The sequence below is a fragment of the Mugil cephalus genome, chromosome 7 (assembly GCF_022458985.1).
Source record: "Mugil cephalus isolate CIBA_MC_2020 chromosome 7, CIBA_Mcephalus_1.1, whole genome shotgun sequence".
NCBI lineage: Eukaryota > Metazoa > Chordata > Actinopteri > Mugiliformes > Mugilidae > Mugil > Mugil cephalus.
In genome coordinates, this window is record NC_061776.1 from 11,946,917 (window position 1) to 11,958,947 (window position 12,031).

Genomic DNA, 12,031 nt, shown 5'->3' on the forward strand with positions numbered 1-12,031 from the left:
TGGTGGTGAAACACATTAACTACATTGTTTCTAGTATGGATAGATTAAATTAGAATGATTAAAATAAAGCTTTATACGTAATTGTGCCAAGGTGAGAATATATTTACAATATATTTACGAGTATCAGTCTGTGTAATAATTAAAAAAAAAGAAATAAGTTGACCTAACAACATGGAACATTCCAGACGGTTCGGTCCTACCTGCTTCGCTCTGATTGGTCAGTTCGTGAAGCCGGAAATAAAACATCTATGGTCCCTCTTCATCAGCCTGTGTTGATGTTCTGGTAGCTGTGTGTGCAGCTTTTTAACACTAATACCTAGACGTTTTCACAAAGGTGGGTGTTTTAATATTCGCCAGTCCAGCGCACATTGAGGCCACGTAATGTTTGGACTCAAAAAAGAGTACGTTTTAACTGTGAACTGACCTCGGCTAGCTCGGCTAAAGCCAGCCTGGTCAGTCTGGTTATGTAGGTCAACAGTGGTTTAGCTGGCTAGTGAATAAAATGTGAAAACTATCACTCTCCGATTACTATTCTATGATATTTTGGTTCTTACATTTATTGTTGTCACCCAGTATACGGTAAGCGATGCTAGCATAATTTGATGTGATCGTGGCTTGACGACACATTCTGTATCTCCTGCATAAAAAATGTTATGTAAAATACATGTTGAGGGAGTTTAGGTAATAACATTTATTTTTTACCCAGAAAGCTCATAAAGTACACTAATTCTGTAAATTCAAATACGTAAATGAACATCATTGATGGAGTCAAACCTGTGTATTACAATGTGTATTTAGTTGCTTCTGCATTGCTTCCTGTTTTGAAGTGCATCATAATGAATACAACTAAAACGTCATTATTTAATGGTACATCATATTGTGTAGGCCAAGCTCACTGCCTTCATGTCACCTGCGTTACAGGAGGGAAGACCTAGCAGCTGCCAACATGTCGAGCAAAAAGGCCAAGGGGAAGAACACCAAGAAGCGTCCTCAGCGCGCCACCTCCAATGTGTTCGCCATGTTTGATCAGTCTCAGATCCAGGAGTTCAAGGAGGCTTTCAACATGATCGACCAAAACAGGGACGGCTTTATTGACAAGGAAGACCTTCACGACATGCTGGCCTCATTAGGTAGGTATAGGGTATAAGTAAAATTATAAAGGAGTGGAAGGTAGACGGAAAACAAAATTTGCTGGCTTGTGTTTTTGTAAAGGTAATATGATCTGAATACGAGTAGTGAGCTAGGGCCACTCTATAACCTTTTAATTTTTCCAGGTAAGAACCCCACAGATGAGTACCTGGAGGCCATGATGAACGAAGCGCCAGGCCCGATCAACTTTACGATGTTTCTGACCATGTTCGGAGAGAAGCTGAACGGCACGGATCCCGAAGATGTGATCCGTAACGCTTTCGCCTGCTTCGACGAGGAAGGCACAGGTGAGACGAAGTGTTAAACTTGAGATGGATGTTAAGCTGAATGAGTTGGATGACTTAGAGCATGTAAAATGTTTCCTGCCCACAGGTATGATCCAGGAGGAGTATCTGCGGGAGCTGCTCACTACAATGGGCGACAGGTTCACGGATGAGGACGTGGACGAGCTCTTCCGCGAGGCGCCCATTGACAAGAAAGGCAACTTCAACTATGTAGCATTCACGCGTATCCTAAAACACGGTGCAAAGGACAAGGATGATTAGGGGCAGCACTGGACGAGGTTTTATCTGTACTTCATGTTTTAAGTTAGGTCAGCTGTATCTTGTTACTTGGCTCACGAAAAGGCTTCACTGTGGTATAGCTATACTGAAGGTCATTCCTTTAAGCTGCTTTTTTGAACCTCTGGGTGACACCCCTCCACTACTACTATTAAAGCTCATTTGCACATCTGTGACATCACTAAAGGGTCAATATAAGCTAGTAAAGATGTATGAAAAGACCCTCATGGATAAAGCTGGAAATTAACTGACACAAGATGTTTGTTACGTATTTTGTAGGATATTTAATGATTGAGATTAAATTGTGTTCCGAGATGAATCACAGATGCTGTTAAGTCTTAAATGTTTATTTTAAAACAAAGGAATATGGACGGGATGTTCTACAGATACATCATCAAACGCTAGATGTGACAATTGTGGTTTGTTGATGAATCTTCATGCAGAATCCATGTGCTATATAATGAAAAGTATGTGGAGAGCATTGTTTCTTGGGTTATTTTATTGGTATGAAATAGGGCTGTATTTATTTTATCAACTTATCTTTTAGTTTGTGACATACAGTATATCATTGTTGATTCTCAAACCATATTTAGTTGAAGATCGGATATGAAGAAAACCTGACATTAGACACTTTGTTTACAATCAAATTTGATTATTTTGACTTGTTGTCTTAATTCCTGTTTCAACAACACGTGTGCACAGTGACATCATTAAAGAAATGTTCCCAGTTTGGTGTGCATGGGCCTGACTTCATCTCCACATGACAGTTTTTAGGATTAAATGAACAGGACACATTATTGCTAACATGCCTGTGGCCAAAGTGGAGCAAAGTTACAACAGTTTGATCAAAATCTCGATAAGTGTAACGTCCATATGGTGAACACGCTAAAATGCGATAAAAAGGGGGAGTAGACACAGACATTTGATATTAGCAGTACTACTATGTTGGGATGTTTTTTTCAAAGGATCCACATACTTTAACACAAATGAAAGCACCTCCCACCGCTTCATGGAGTGTCTGTGGTTACAACGACTCAGACAGCGCTTCATTTCTCTCTTCAAACCAGACAATGTGTCTGTGATGTACCCAGCGTCTGCGCTGATAACCGGCATCCGTCTTTTTCGCTGAATCCTTTACGTCGAAGATTCTCTCGCACACATCACACCAACAATAAATAAACCAGGATCTGCTTCACACTGGAAGCTTTCTGTACACTCTGCCATTGCTCACAGAGCAATGTATAACACAGGAGGCTCAGCTAGTCTGCCAGGGCGAGGTTTTTCGACTGGATCTTCGAAAGGTGGTCTGAGATGCAAGCCTCAATCTTATCGCACTGGGCAAGGAAATCCTACGGACAAATATTCACTCGTTATTGGATTTTCAGTTAAAATGACATAGTTTAATTTACAGAAAAAATAATGACATAAACTCACTTGCACCGTCTTTACAAGTCCCTTTTTCTTCATCCTGCAGTCATTAAAATTTTCTGGGACAGTCTGTTAAAAGAGGAGCAGTTCAACGGTTTGTTTCATATCGCTTATAAATAAAACATGCCCTTAAAAAATGCACTAAAATAGATTACCAGAGCATCTATCTGCTCCAGTATCTTCATGAACTGCTCTGCAGCTATTTTCACTCTGTGGTCTAGTTTACCCAGCGCCTCTGCCTGGAGGTCTTTGGCCAGGAAGCCCTGTGGAAGAAAAAAACAAACAAAACAACATAAATATAACAAGAGAAATATATTGTGTATTGCTGCATCTGAAAAGAAAACATGGTTATTTACTTACATTTTTTAGTCCAGTCAGCTCTCCGTCTACCTTCTCCAGCTTTTTAGCCGTCTGCTCCACAGATTTCTCGATGTCTTTCAGCTTCCTCAGTTCAGCCTCTTCCTCTGGACTGTTCTGTTTGTAGATCATTATCAGTACTTGACCAAACACAAAACAGAGATGTGTGACGTGCAAAGGAGCATACCCGCTTTCCAATCATCATGAGTTTGCAGCCTTCTTTTACTCCATAGCTAGATAGGCTCTCCTCCATGTCCTTCAGTGATTTCCCTGGGATTTACGTGATATGGTTAGAACCAGATATAAAATATGAAACCGATGATCACGAAAGTAAGAGACGTGCAGCCTACCCTTGAAGATGAGTTTCTGTGAGGCAGATGGGACCCCAGTGGCTTGCATGAGAGCCTCTGACAGGTCTTTAACAGTCAGTCCTTTACCATTATCATCCTGGCCTGTCAGTGTGATGCTGTGCTTAGTTGATCCTAAATTAGGAGAGTGACAAAAAATGAAGCTCCTTGTGTGTCGATTATTTTCTGAACAGACTGATCATTATCACCCGATAGCTCCAATAAACCACGGACGTAAAGCGAAGCAAAGGAAAAACGCACACACATCTTCACGTCTTGATAAAAAAATGCCGGCACCGTAGATTAATTGGGAGACGGAAGAAGATTTATTAAATAAATTTAACAAATAATAAGTAACAGCTAAACTCGAAATGCTTGGTAACAGCTACATTAGCTAACCATCTCCTAGCTGCGATCAACACGTTACTAAACGCACAATTATAAAGGTGACATCTCGTAATTATCATGTAATGTAATTAACAATCATATTACTGTACCATATGCGACTGTCACGGTTAGCGTTTGGTCTGACATTTTGCTTTTCAGCGTCTTTAAATCACCACCATTGACTGTATATATACCACAACATGAAATGCACCGCTAACCAACTGTTGCTGGTTGCTAACTACTTCCGGGATAACCCGGAAATAGTTCTTCTTCTCTTTCTCTTTTTTCTCTCTCTTTTTTTAGACTTTGTCTTTAGGATACAGTCAAGGATTTCAACACGGGGCAATGGAGCAACAAATAAAAACGACACTGTAACCAACTCAATGCTCTTATTTTTTTTTGAATAAAAGTAATATGCATTTGTGGAACAAAACAAGCGCGCTTATTTTTGAGCTCTGCTTTTATTCCAGATACTTGTAGAAAACAAAGTTAAACTTGGAGTTACCGCACGATTTTGGACTGGGGGGACGTCAGGCCACGTCAGCTGGCTCTGTGGCGCAATGGATAGCGCATTGGACTTCTAGTTAAGAGCACTTGAGAAGTGATTCAAAGGTTGTGGGTTCGAGTCCCACCAGAGTCGCATTTTTATACTTTTACTTTTAAAACTGCGTATTAATATAAAGCAGGTTTTATGTTTTTCTGTCTGCACTGTCTTGTAATTAATTTTGCTTTATATATTTGGGAATTCCCTTGCATTACTGCAACATCCTCACTTTATTTCAGTATTTCTGTGTTTGTATTCTCTGAAGAAAGTTAGGACAGAACAAAGGTTTCTAAATATAAATGCTATAAATAGAATAAATGTATCTTATATATCTATTGATGTTTGGCAATAAGCTCAAGCACAAAGTACAGCTGAGAAGGATAATTACTTATTCAAGTTTTGTGACCAAAACTTGCATAAATAAGATCATAATCAACAAACTACCACCTCAGGGTTAAATTAAAGCACATCATTTATTTTGCATGTTTTGAAATAACCCCGCAGATTATTTTAACAGGCTTAGTGACAATCCTCTCCACAACTCAAAATGATCATAACTAAACAACACAATAAAAGCAGCAACAAACACAAATAAATTAATACTAACACAGGTGAGTAACACTGACAAGTTGTTGAGTATGACTAGGGTTTGTTTGTTTTTTTTAAAAAAAGGTTCAGTATGTTACAAGGCCACATGCTAGCACGGTAGTAGTAACAATACACAACCCAACACTGGGACAGCTTCAAAATTGTAGTGTTCTCAGGTCAAACTGTTTAGTTTTCTTTTTGCATGTATAAGTGTTACCCTACATATAAAAGTGTTTCCAGTCGAAGTGCAGTCGTTTTTAATCTGTTCCTCGTTTATGTGGCGGGAATCTGCGGCAGGCCGAACTCATCCACCAAAACACCATCCTGACACCGAGAAGAGAAAAACACATTAATTGGGCAGAGTTCGGGTTATACACAATCACCTTTCATGTGTTTTTATTATTTTAATTGGCTCATGTTTGAGTAGAATTGAATGTAAATGGTTTAAAAGACTATTTTTTACATATTTCACCCATTTTGCAGAAACAGACACAATTTGAGATTTGAATATTAATACTAACGATGGATAAATTAGACTCGTATGTTTCCTTTCATGTGTTTTTGTGGCTGTAACCGTGGGATCTCGTGATTGTTACCTTGTTTGTCTTGGTGTCGCTGGGGATCCCCTCGGGGATCGATGGAGCAGCTGAGGCCTCGTCCAGGTACGAGCTGTCGTCATCCAGCAGCAGCTCATCACCCAGCGCGTCCAGCTCTGAAAACACAGGGTTGTAGATTGAATCAGAGACCGGCCAGGTGGGACTCAGCAGAATTTTGATAAATATTCATTCATATTTTATTTCTTGTCTAATTAACACAGCTCTACCCTGGTCAGTGGGCCTGACCTCCCGTGTTCTCAGTAATGCCGTGATTTTTAATTTATCATTGCGTGTGGGAAAGGAGATCTCCACCATAGCAACAGTGTTACCCTGCCGTGATTCATTAATTATTGATTACTAAAAGTGTGAAAGACACTCAGGTATACCTGCTTCCAGGTCATCCTCATCGATCTCTGGAGTGCCGTAGCTGCGGCTCAGGGCTTCTTGTACCTCGTTGGCATCTTCCATCATGTCCTCCAGCTGGTCCTGTAAATCCTGGAAGTCCAAAAAAAGAGTAACGGACATTTAACCTTAATTTAACAGAAAATCAATCGAACAAATACTGGACACTAAGAAGGATCCATTTAATCATGTAAATCCTGTAAATCTTATGTTGCTGATTCCTACATTGTCGTACTTAAATCTGAATGTGGAGTAAGAAAATAAGTAAATTTTATGTACAAACAGAACTGAAATGTACTACTAATGCCTTGTGTAGCCTCTGTGGATTAGAACCGAATGACAACAGAAAAAGTTCAATGGAGAATAGACGTACGTCGATCTGATCCAGTTTCACATCCTTGTAAGCCCTTTTCATTTCCTTCGCACCGATCTTCATGGCCTCCACCTGGCAACACAAAATAAGTCAGGGAAAACATAGATTTAGGGTGCACTCACACATGGGCCTAAGCACTGTAGATGTTTGTGCTTTAATTAACTAAATCTAAACCTATAACATAGAGGGCCGTATGTCATAAATAGAGTTGAACATGTCGGATATGACCAATAGCTCGACAGTGACCCAAACTGCTCAGAGTCCTCGTCGAGCGGCGTCGTCCTCACCGTTGTTTTTGTGTCCTTTAATGTCTGGATTGTGTAGTTTGCCTGCTCCATGTTAAACGACTGCTGAGCCAGCTGCTCCCTTTGACCTTCATACCTGTGTAAAAGCAGTACAGTAGCTTTTGAAACACGCAGTAGTTTGTTTGCGCGTAACCATTTATTTTAATCAGCCGTACCAGTGCTGGGGCTCATCTTGATTAGAGAGAAGACAGGTGATGTTTTGTCTTGACAAACATTCACCGGTTCCTTGGGACTTGGGAAGCACAGAACCCTGCACTCCACTAGTTCCTACTAGCACTACATGTATCTCCTCCACTGTCCATCCTTCTACATCTTTTCTTTCCTTTGTTCCCCCCCTCTATCCACTGAGGTGTAGCACTGCCCTCCCTGCCACACAAGGTCACTACACTCAATAAAGATCAACAGGACAGTTCTCAGGGAGGGCTGGTGATGGTCACACTCACGCACTGAAGTAATAAAGCTTTCAGCTGCAAGAATATAACTGCATCAAACTCATATAATGTTGACACCCTGTGGTGTTCAACTATGCAGACAAATGCAGACAAAAAAAGGAAAAAAAAAAAAAAAACATTCACCGGTTCCAGCTTCTCAAATTGTCTGATTTGTCAGAACTTTAGACACAATTGAACGTTTTTATAGTATTTACTCAATGTTGATGAAATTGTGACATGAATTGTTCCGGTTATGCATCTGTAATGTAACTGATCATTGGATACAGCCCAATATTTATATTCATGGTACATTTGAACAGCTAAGGTTAAGTATATCTGTGACAACAGCTCGATAGTATCAGGACTGTGGTGTGCACCGTCATGACAATAAACTCTTTGACTTTTATGGCAATTCACTGTTCTACCAGGAAACTTCTGGACACCCCCACCCCATAGCAATGACACTCCTTGATGGCAGCAGCCATCCCCAGCAGGATGCAGCCTGACACAAGTGCACACACATAAACGGTTTAGGAACAACTCAAAAAAACATGAAGAACAGCTCAAGGTTTTGACCTGGCCTCCAAATTCACTAGATCCCAGACTGATCAAGTATCTGTGGGATGATCCACAGAGGCCCCTCCCCTCAACCCATAGGACCCAAAGATCCCGACTAACAACATCCTATTACCAGACACCACAGGACACCCTCAGAATGACCATGACCATGTTTTGGAGGCACAAGGGAGACGTACACAATATTAGGAAGGTGGTCATAATGTTATGCCACATCAGTGTATATTTGCACAGTGCAGGACTCACATTTTCTTCTGCTTCAGGACTCTCATCGCCTTCTGTTTCACCATATTCTGCATTTGGGAAGGAACGAATAATAAATAAATAACAAAGTTTGCTGCATCCGTCCCGTAACCTTTACAGAGCGCGGCCGACGCTGATGTGTCCCACCTTCGAGGGCCCGTCTCTCATCTTTTTCATCTGATCTTTGTACTTCAAAAGTTCAGCATCCAGACGCCCAATTTTCTTCTCTATGGACTCTGCCCTGGCATCCACCTGAAAGAGGAGATGAGGTCCGTAAGAAGAGTCTGTGGCATATATCCAAAAAGGGTTCATAAAACAAAACAAACAAAATTTTGAATTTTGAGAAGATTGTCAAGAAAGTTTCTGATGGTTTATACCCACAGAGTTTCCTATTTAAACTTCATAACTTCCCACCAGTCCCATGAAACATCTTCTCTAAACTCAACAAGCTTTTTTTGCATATTTATAAGAGGCAACCTGGCACAGCTAGCACAGTCCTGCTGACTTGTGTTTGTGTGTTTATTTGTGTGTGTGGTGCATTAGAGGATAACAAGGAGGTAAGAAGCCCGTTATAATCAAGTCGCCGCTCCGCATCTAAACCGAGATTAATGCCCCTGTTTGTGTTGCATTTGGATGAAAGTGCTCTTTAATGCAGCTGGTTAGCAGGCTAGCAGGCTTCCTACCCTTTTGTGGCCATGTTAGCTTAGTGACTGGACCACTGGGTCGTGCAGCAGCACACATATAAACAACAAAACCTCTTCTCCGCCCGACGCTACTCACGTTGCCGATACAGTCCGACAGGTTCGGGGGAGGCGCTTTGGGTTTCCCGCGACCGAATATCCTGTTCATTTTTTTTTCTAAACGCAGCAACTAGCGTTCTTTAGAAAATACACAAAAACAACACATAAAAAAAACGGGACAGGGGATTTCTTCTTCACTGAGGACACCCGGAAGCAACGGTCCAGACGCAAAACGATCCCATTGGTTGGCGTGAACTGCGGCGACCAATGAGGGGCCGAGGCCCGCGGCTGCCCCCCGGCGGTGAGTGGAGGAACCGCAGCCTCCCATTTAAACCTTTTGTCCGCTTATGACACCGCATCCATCACCAGGCTTTGTTACACTTCCTCTGCAGGAAAGCTGGAATTAAAGATGGGGTTTGGACTGTTTGATCGTCCAAAACCTATCTTTATCATTTAATAAAATACACACTCCCCAGTGTCACTTTATGATATGTTATAAGGAGTAATTTACTTATTTAGAAAGAACATTGATCTTAATAATAAGTGTGTCACTGTTAGACAGCTGAATAATTTTCAAATATATTATGTTTTAAGAACCATTATTATATCTGTGAAAAAAAAATCACAGTTGTTAAGATTATAAAGCAAAAACTGGGCATTAGCCATTAGGCTTAATAAAAAGCCAAATCAAATACAAAGCTAAAACAAATAAAGCAGATACAGCTAATGATGTTCATGTTTATGCAATAGCTGGTTCTTAGGGTGGAGACTAAATGTATTGTAAGGGGTGCCCTCATGGGTACTAATCAGAGTAAATATTTGGCAATTAAAATTGAAATGAAGATTTTGTCGTCCAGATCTGTTAACATGTAATATTATTAGTTGAGTTAAATGCCTGCACTAGTGGCATTATTGTTGTAGCAAGTTCAAGTGGAGCTAGTTTATATACTTTATTTTGATAAATGTGAGGGATCATTAAATTATTTTACCATTTTTAGCAGATAATTTAATTAAATTAACCTAATGCTGCAACTACTAGTACTTACTTGTGTTTATTATTATATAACTTCGGTCTGCCTTTCAGTTAATCATTTTGTCCATCAATCATAAGAGATGATAATGAAACATTCCCTCTGTGGTTCCCTGTAATCGGTGTTGACATCTTCTACATCTAAATTAGTTTTTTATCTGTGACCATCAGATCAATGCTGAGTTCAGTTCGGTTTGATTTATCGCATCAATAACAATCCAAACGGTCCCAAAATCCTTTAATCAATCTGAAGCATGAATCCTCCGGAGCACGCACTGAGATGACCCCTGTCAACAGAAATAAACCTTCTTGGAAATTGACACTTAGTAAGTGGATGTAATACGTGAAAGTCTCATTAAGGACCAGATTTTCAGCTTTGAAAGCTTGTGAAAAACCTCTCTCCTCCTGCACGCTGACAATTACTTTGGCTTTTTAGCTCTTGAATCCGTCACAGAAGCCTCTCTGTACAGTGGACAATTACACCATTTACCTTCGAAGACAGCCCTGCATAGCGGCCAAACCTAAATCCATTCATTTTTTTTTACATTCATAACGGAGGACATCATGTCTTCAGGGAAAATCACCTACAAAGATTTCTTTTTCACAGAACTGTAACCAGCGCCTGTGAGAAATGTCCGAGGTGTTGCCAAGCAATTTATTCACCACGTATAACGATATCTATTACTGCTCATAAACCCGTTTTAATGAGAGCTTTATTAAAAGTGGTATGGATTAATTGCCTCTTACTACACCCTGATCTAATAACACAGAACGCTAATACACGTAATGACAAATTGCAAATTGACATTCCATTTTCCTCCCCAACCTGTGTTATCTTTAGCACGCAGCTTATGCAACCTGTGGAGATTTTCCTTAGGACAATTAGATCCCAAATTGGAACCGAGAGCCTGTTTCTGAGCCGGGCTTCATCTAATGGCTCACTAATGCAGGCACACCTTGAGAGACAGTGGCAAAGAACAGGGGGGGAGAAGAAAAAAAAAAAGTCGTAATCTCTGTAATTATGGCTGACAGTTTCATCAATGCACACAAGGACAGATTGATTTAATTTGCCTCTCAAACCTCTGTTGTCTGTGCACCATTAGGACTGTCAGCCGCCGCAAAGAGAGCTTCCTTGTTCTGAAGCCTTTGACAAATGCCAGCTGGAGGAAAAATGAATAAATAAATAAATAAAACACAATTCTTTGTAATAAAAGAAAAAAATGCACTAGTGAGGTCAGAGTTTGATGGGTATCGCATCTCTTTCAGGGGTAACTCCTTCTCAGAAAGTCCTCCAAACTAAATTACAGAGTACTGACCTCTCCGCAGTGGCTCACATGACCTTTTTGTTCCTTCAATTTAATGCACTCTTGGCTTCCTGAACTTTTAGACATGCACTTAAGAAGTACTCTCCCTCTTTTTTATTTTTGATCTCTCGCCATTATTTGCCGAAGTAGCAACGCAAAACCTGCTCGGATCAGGAGCTGTAATTTTGTTCTTTGACTTAATTATGACGTTAATTTACACAACGCTCAAATAATAAGGACCTCATTCAGTTAATGATGTTATTTAGCGCTTCACGATGCACTGAAAGACGTGGTATTACTTCTAAGTGCTGCAATTTTAGGCCCGAGTCTTGAGTCACTCCAAGGTCTGGAGCATTTGGGACAACACGGTAACTCTCAAACCCCGTCCTCTGGTTGCCTAGGTAACATGCTTGCGTCTTTTCCAGCCGAAAAAGTGAGCTAGGAGAACTTAAGGACGTTGGTAACGTGTGGATCGAGCTACAGTAGCTCTTCTTCTTCTGGATTCAATCGACCGTCCACCGTCAGTGTTATTTACTTCTCCTGTCGGTGGTTTTAATGTTGTGGCTGATCCGTCTGAATGCAATGGTCAGGATCTTGCAGCTGAATGCACAGAGCAGGAGGCAGGAATGACTGGACGTAAACTAATGTCTACTGTTAACAGCTGATGTGAT

General features: G+C 40.6%; 3 protein-coding genes and 1 non-coding gene across 4 annotated transcripts; 2 read left to right on the plus strand and 2 right to left on the minus strand.

Annotated features, from left to right (window-relative positions):
- The first annotated feature begins 206 nt into the window (after positions 1 to 206).
- Positions 207 to 2,439, plus strand: myl12.2 (myosin, light chain 12, genome duplicate 2). Its single transcript, XM_047589580.1, has 4 exons — positions 207 to 334; positions 922 to 1,130; positions 1,275 to 1,436; positions 1,522 to 2,439. Exons 2-4 carry the CDS (start codon positions 947 to 949, stop codon positions 1,692 to 1,694), a joined length of 519 nt encoding a protein of 172 aa, XP_047445536.1. The 5' UTR covers positions 207 to 334; positions 922 to 946; the 3' UTR covers positions 1,695 to 2,439.
- On the minus strand, positions 2,041 to 4,477 carry bag1 (BCL2 associated athanogene 1). The gene is made up of 7 exons (XM_047589579.1): positions 4,339 to 4,477; positions 3,845 to 3,976; positions 3,682 to 3,764; positions 3,498 to 3,611; positions 3,293 to 3,400; positions 3,144 to 3,206; positions 2,041 to 3,058 (listed from the first exon to the last, which is right to left on the minus strand). Exons 1-7 carry the CDS (start codon positions 4,373 to 4,375, stop codon positions 2,969 to 2,971), a joined length of 627 nt encoding a protein of 208 aa, XP_047445535.1. The 5' UTR covers positions 4,376 to 4,477; the 3' UTR covers positions 2,041 to 2,968.
- A 297-nt stretch (positions 4,478 to 4,774) lies between these two features.
- trnar-ucu lies at positions 4,775 to 4,868 on the plus strand. The gene is made up of 2 exons: positions 4,775 to 4,811; positions 4,833 to 4,868. It is a non-coding gene; the product is annotated as a tRNA-Arg (tRNA).
- A 358-nt stretch (positions 4,869 to 5,226) lies between these two features.
- chmp5a (charged multivesicular body protein 5a) lies at positions 5,227 to 9,250 on the minus strand. Its single transcript, XM_047589492.1, has 8 exons — positions 9,067 to 9,250; positions 8,434 to 8,538; positions 8,290 to 8,336; positions 7,019 to 7,112; positions 6,732 to 6,803; positions 6,343 to 6,451; positions 5,957 to 6,072; positions 5,227 to 5,684 (listed from the first exon to the last, which is right to left on the minus strand). Exons 1-8 carry the CDS (start codon positions 9,133 to 9,135, stop codon positions 5,634 to 5,636), a joined length of 663 nt encoding a protein of 220 aa, XP_047445448.1. The 5' UTR covers positions 9,136 to 9,250; the 3' UTR covers positions 5,227 to 5,633.
- Positions 9,251 to 12,031: the final 2,781 nt, after the last annotated feature.

Bases quoted from the DNA above. Each gene is read 5' to 3' on its own strand.
- myl12.2 (XM_047589580.1), top strand. From the start codon at position 947: ATGTCGAGCAAAAAGGCCAAGGGGAAGAACACCAAGAAGCGTCCTCAG. The intron at 1,131-1,274 runs GTAGGTATAGGG...TAATTTTTCCAG, and splicing joins CGACATGCTGGCCTCATTAG to GTAAGAACCCCACAGATGAG. The intron at 1,437-1,521 runs GTGAGACGAAGT...TCCTGCCCACAG, and splicing joins CTTCGACGAGGAAGGCACAG to GTATGATCCAGGAGGAGTAT.
- bag1 (XM_047589579.1), bottom strand. From the start codon at position 4,375: ATGTCAGACCAAACGCTAACCGTGACAGTCGCATATG. The intron at 3,612-3,681 runs GTATGCTCCTTT...ATCTACAAACAG, and splicing joins TCATGATGATTGGAAAGCGG to AACAGTCCAGAGGAAGAGGC. The intron at 3,207-3,292 runs GTAATCTATTTT...CTCTTTTAACAG, and splicing joins TGGAGCAGATAGATGCTCTG to ACTGTCCCAGAAAATTTTAA.
- chmp5a (XM_047589492.1), bottom strand. From the start codon at position 9,135: ATGAACAGGATATTCGGTCGCGGGAAACCCAAAGCGCCTCCCCCGAAC. The intron at 6,452-6,731 runs GTACGTCTATTC...TTGGACTTCCAG, and splicing joins TGAAACTGGATCAGATCGAC to GATTTACAGGACCAGCTGGA. The intron at 5,685-5,956 runs GTAACAATCACG...TCTCGGTGTCAG, and splicing joins GCGACACCAAGACAAACAAG to GATGGTGTTTTGGTGGATGA.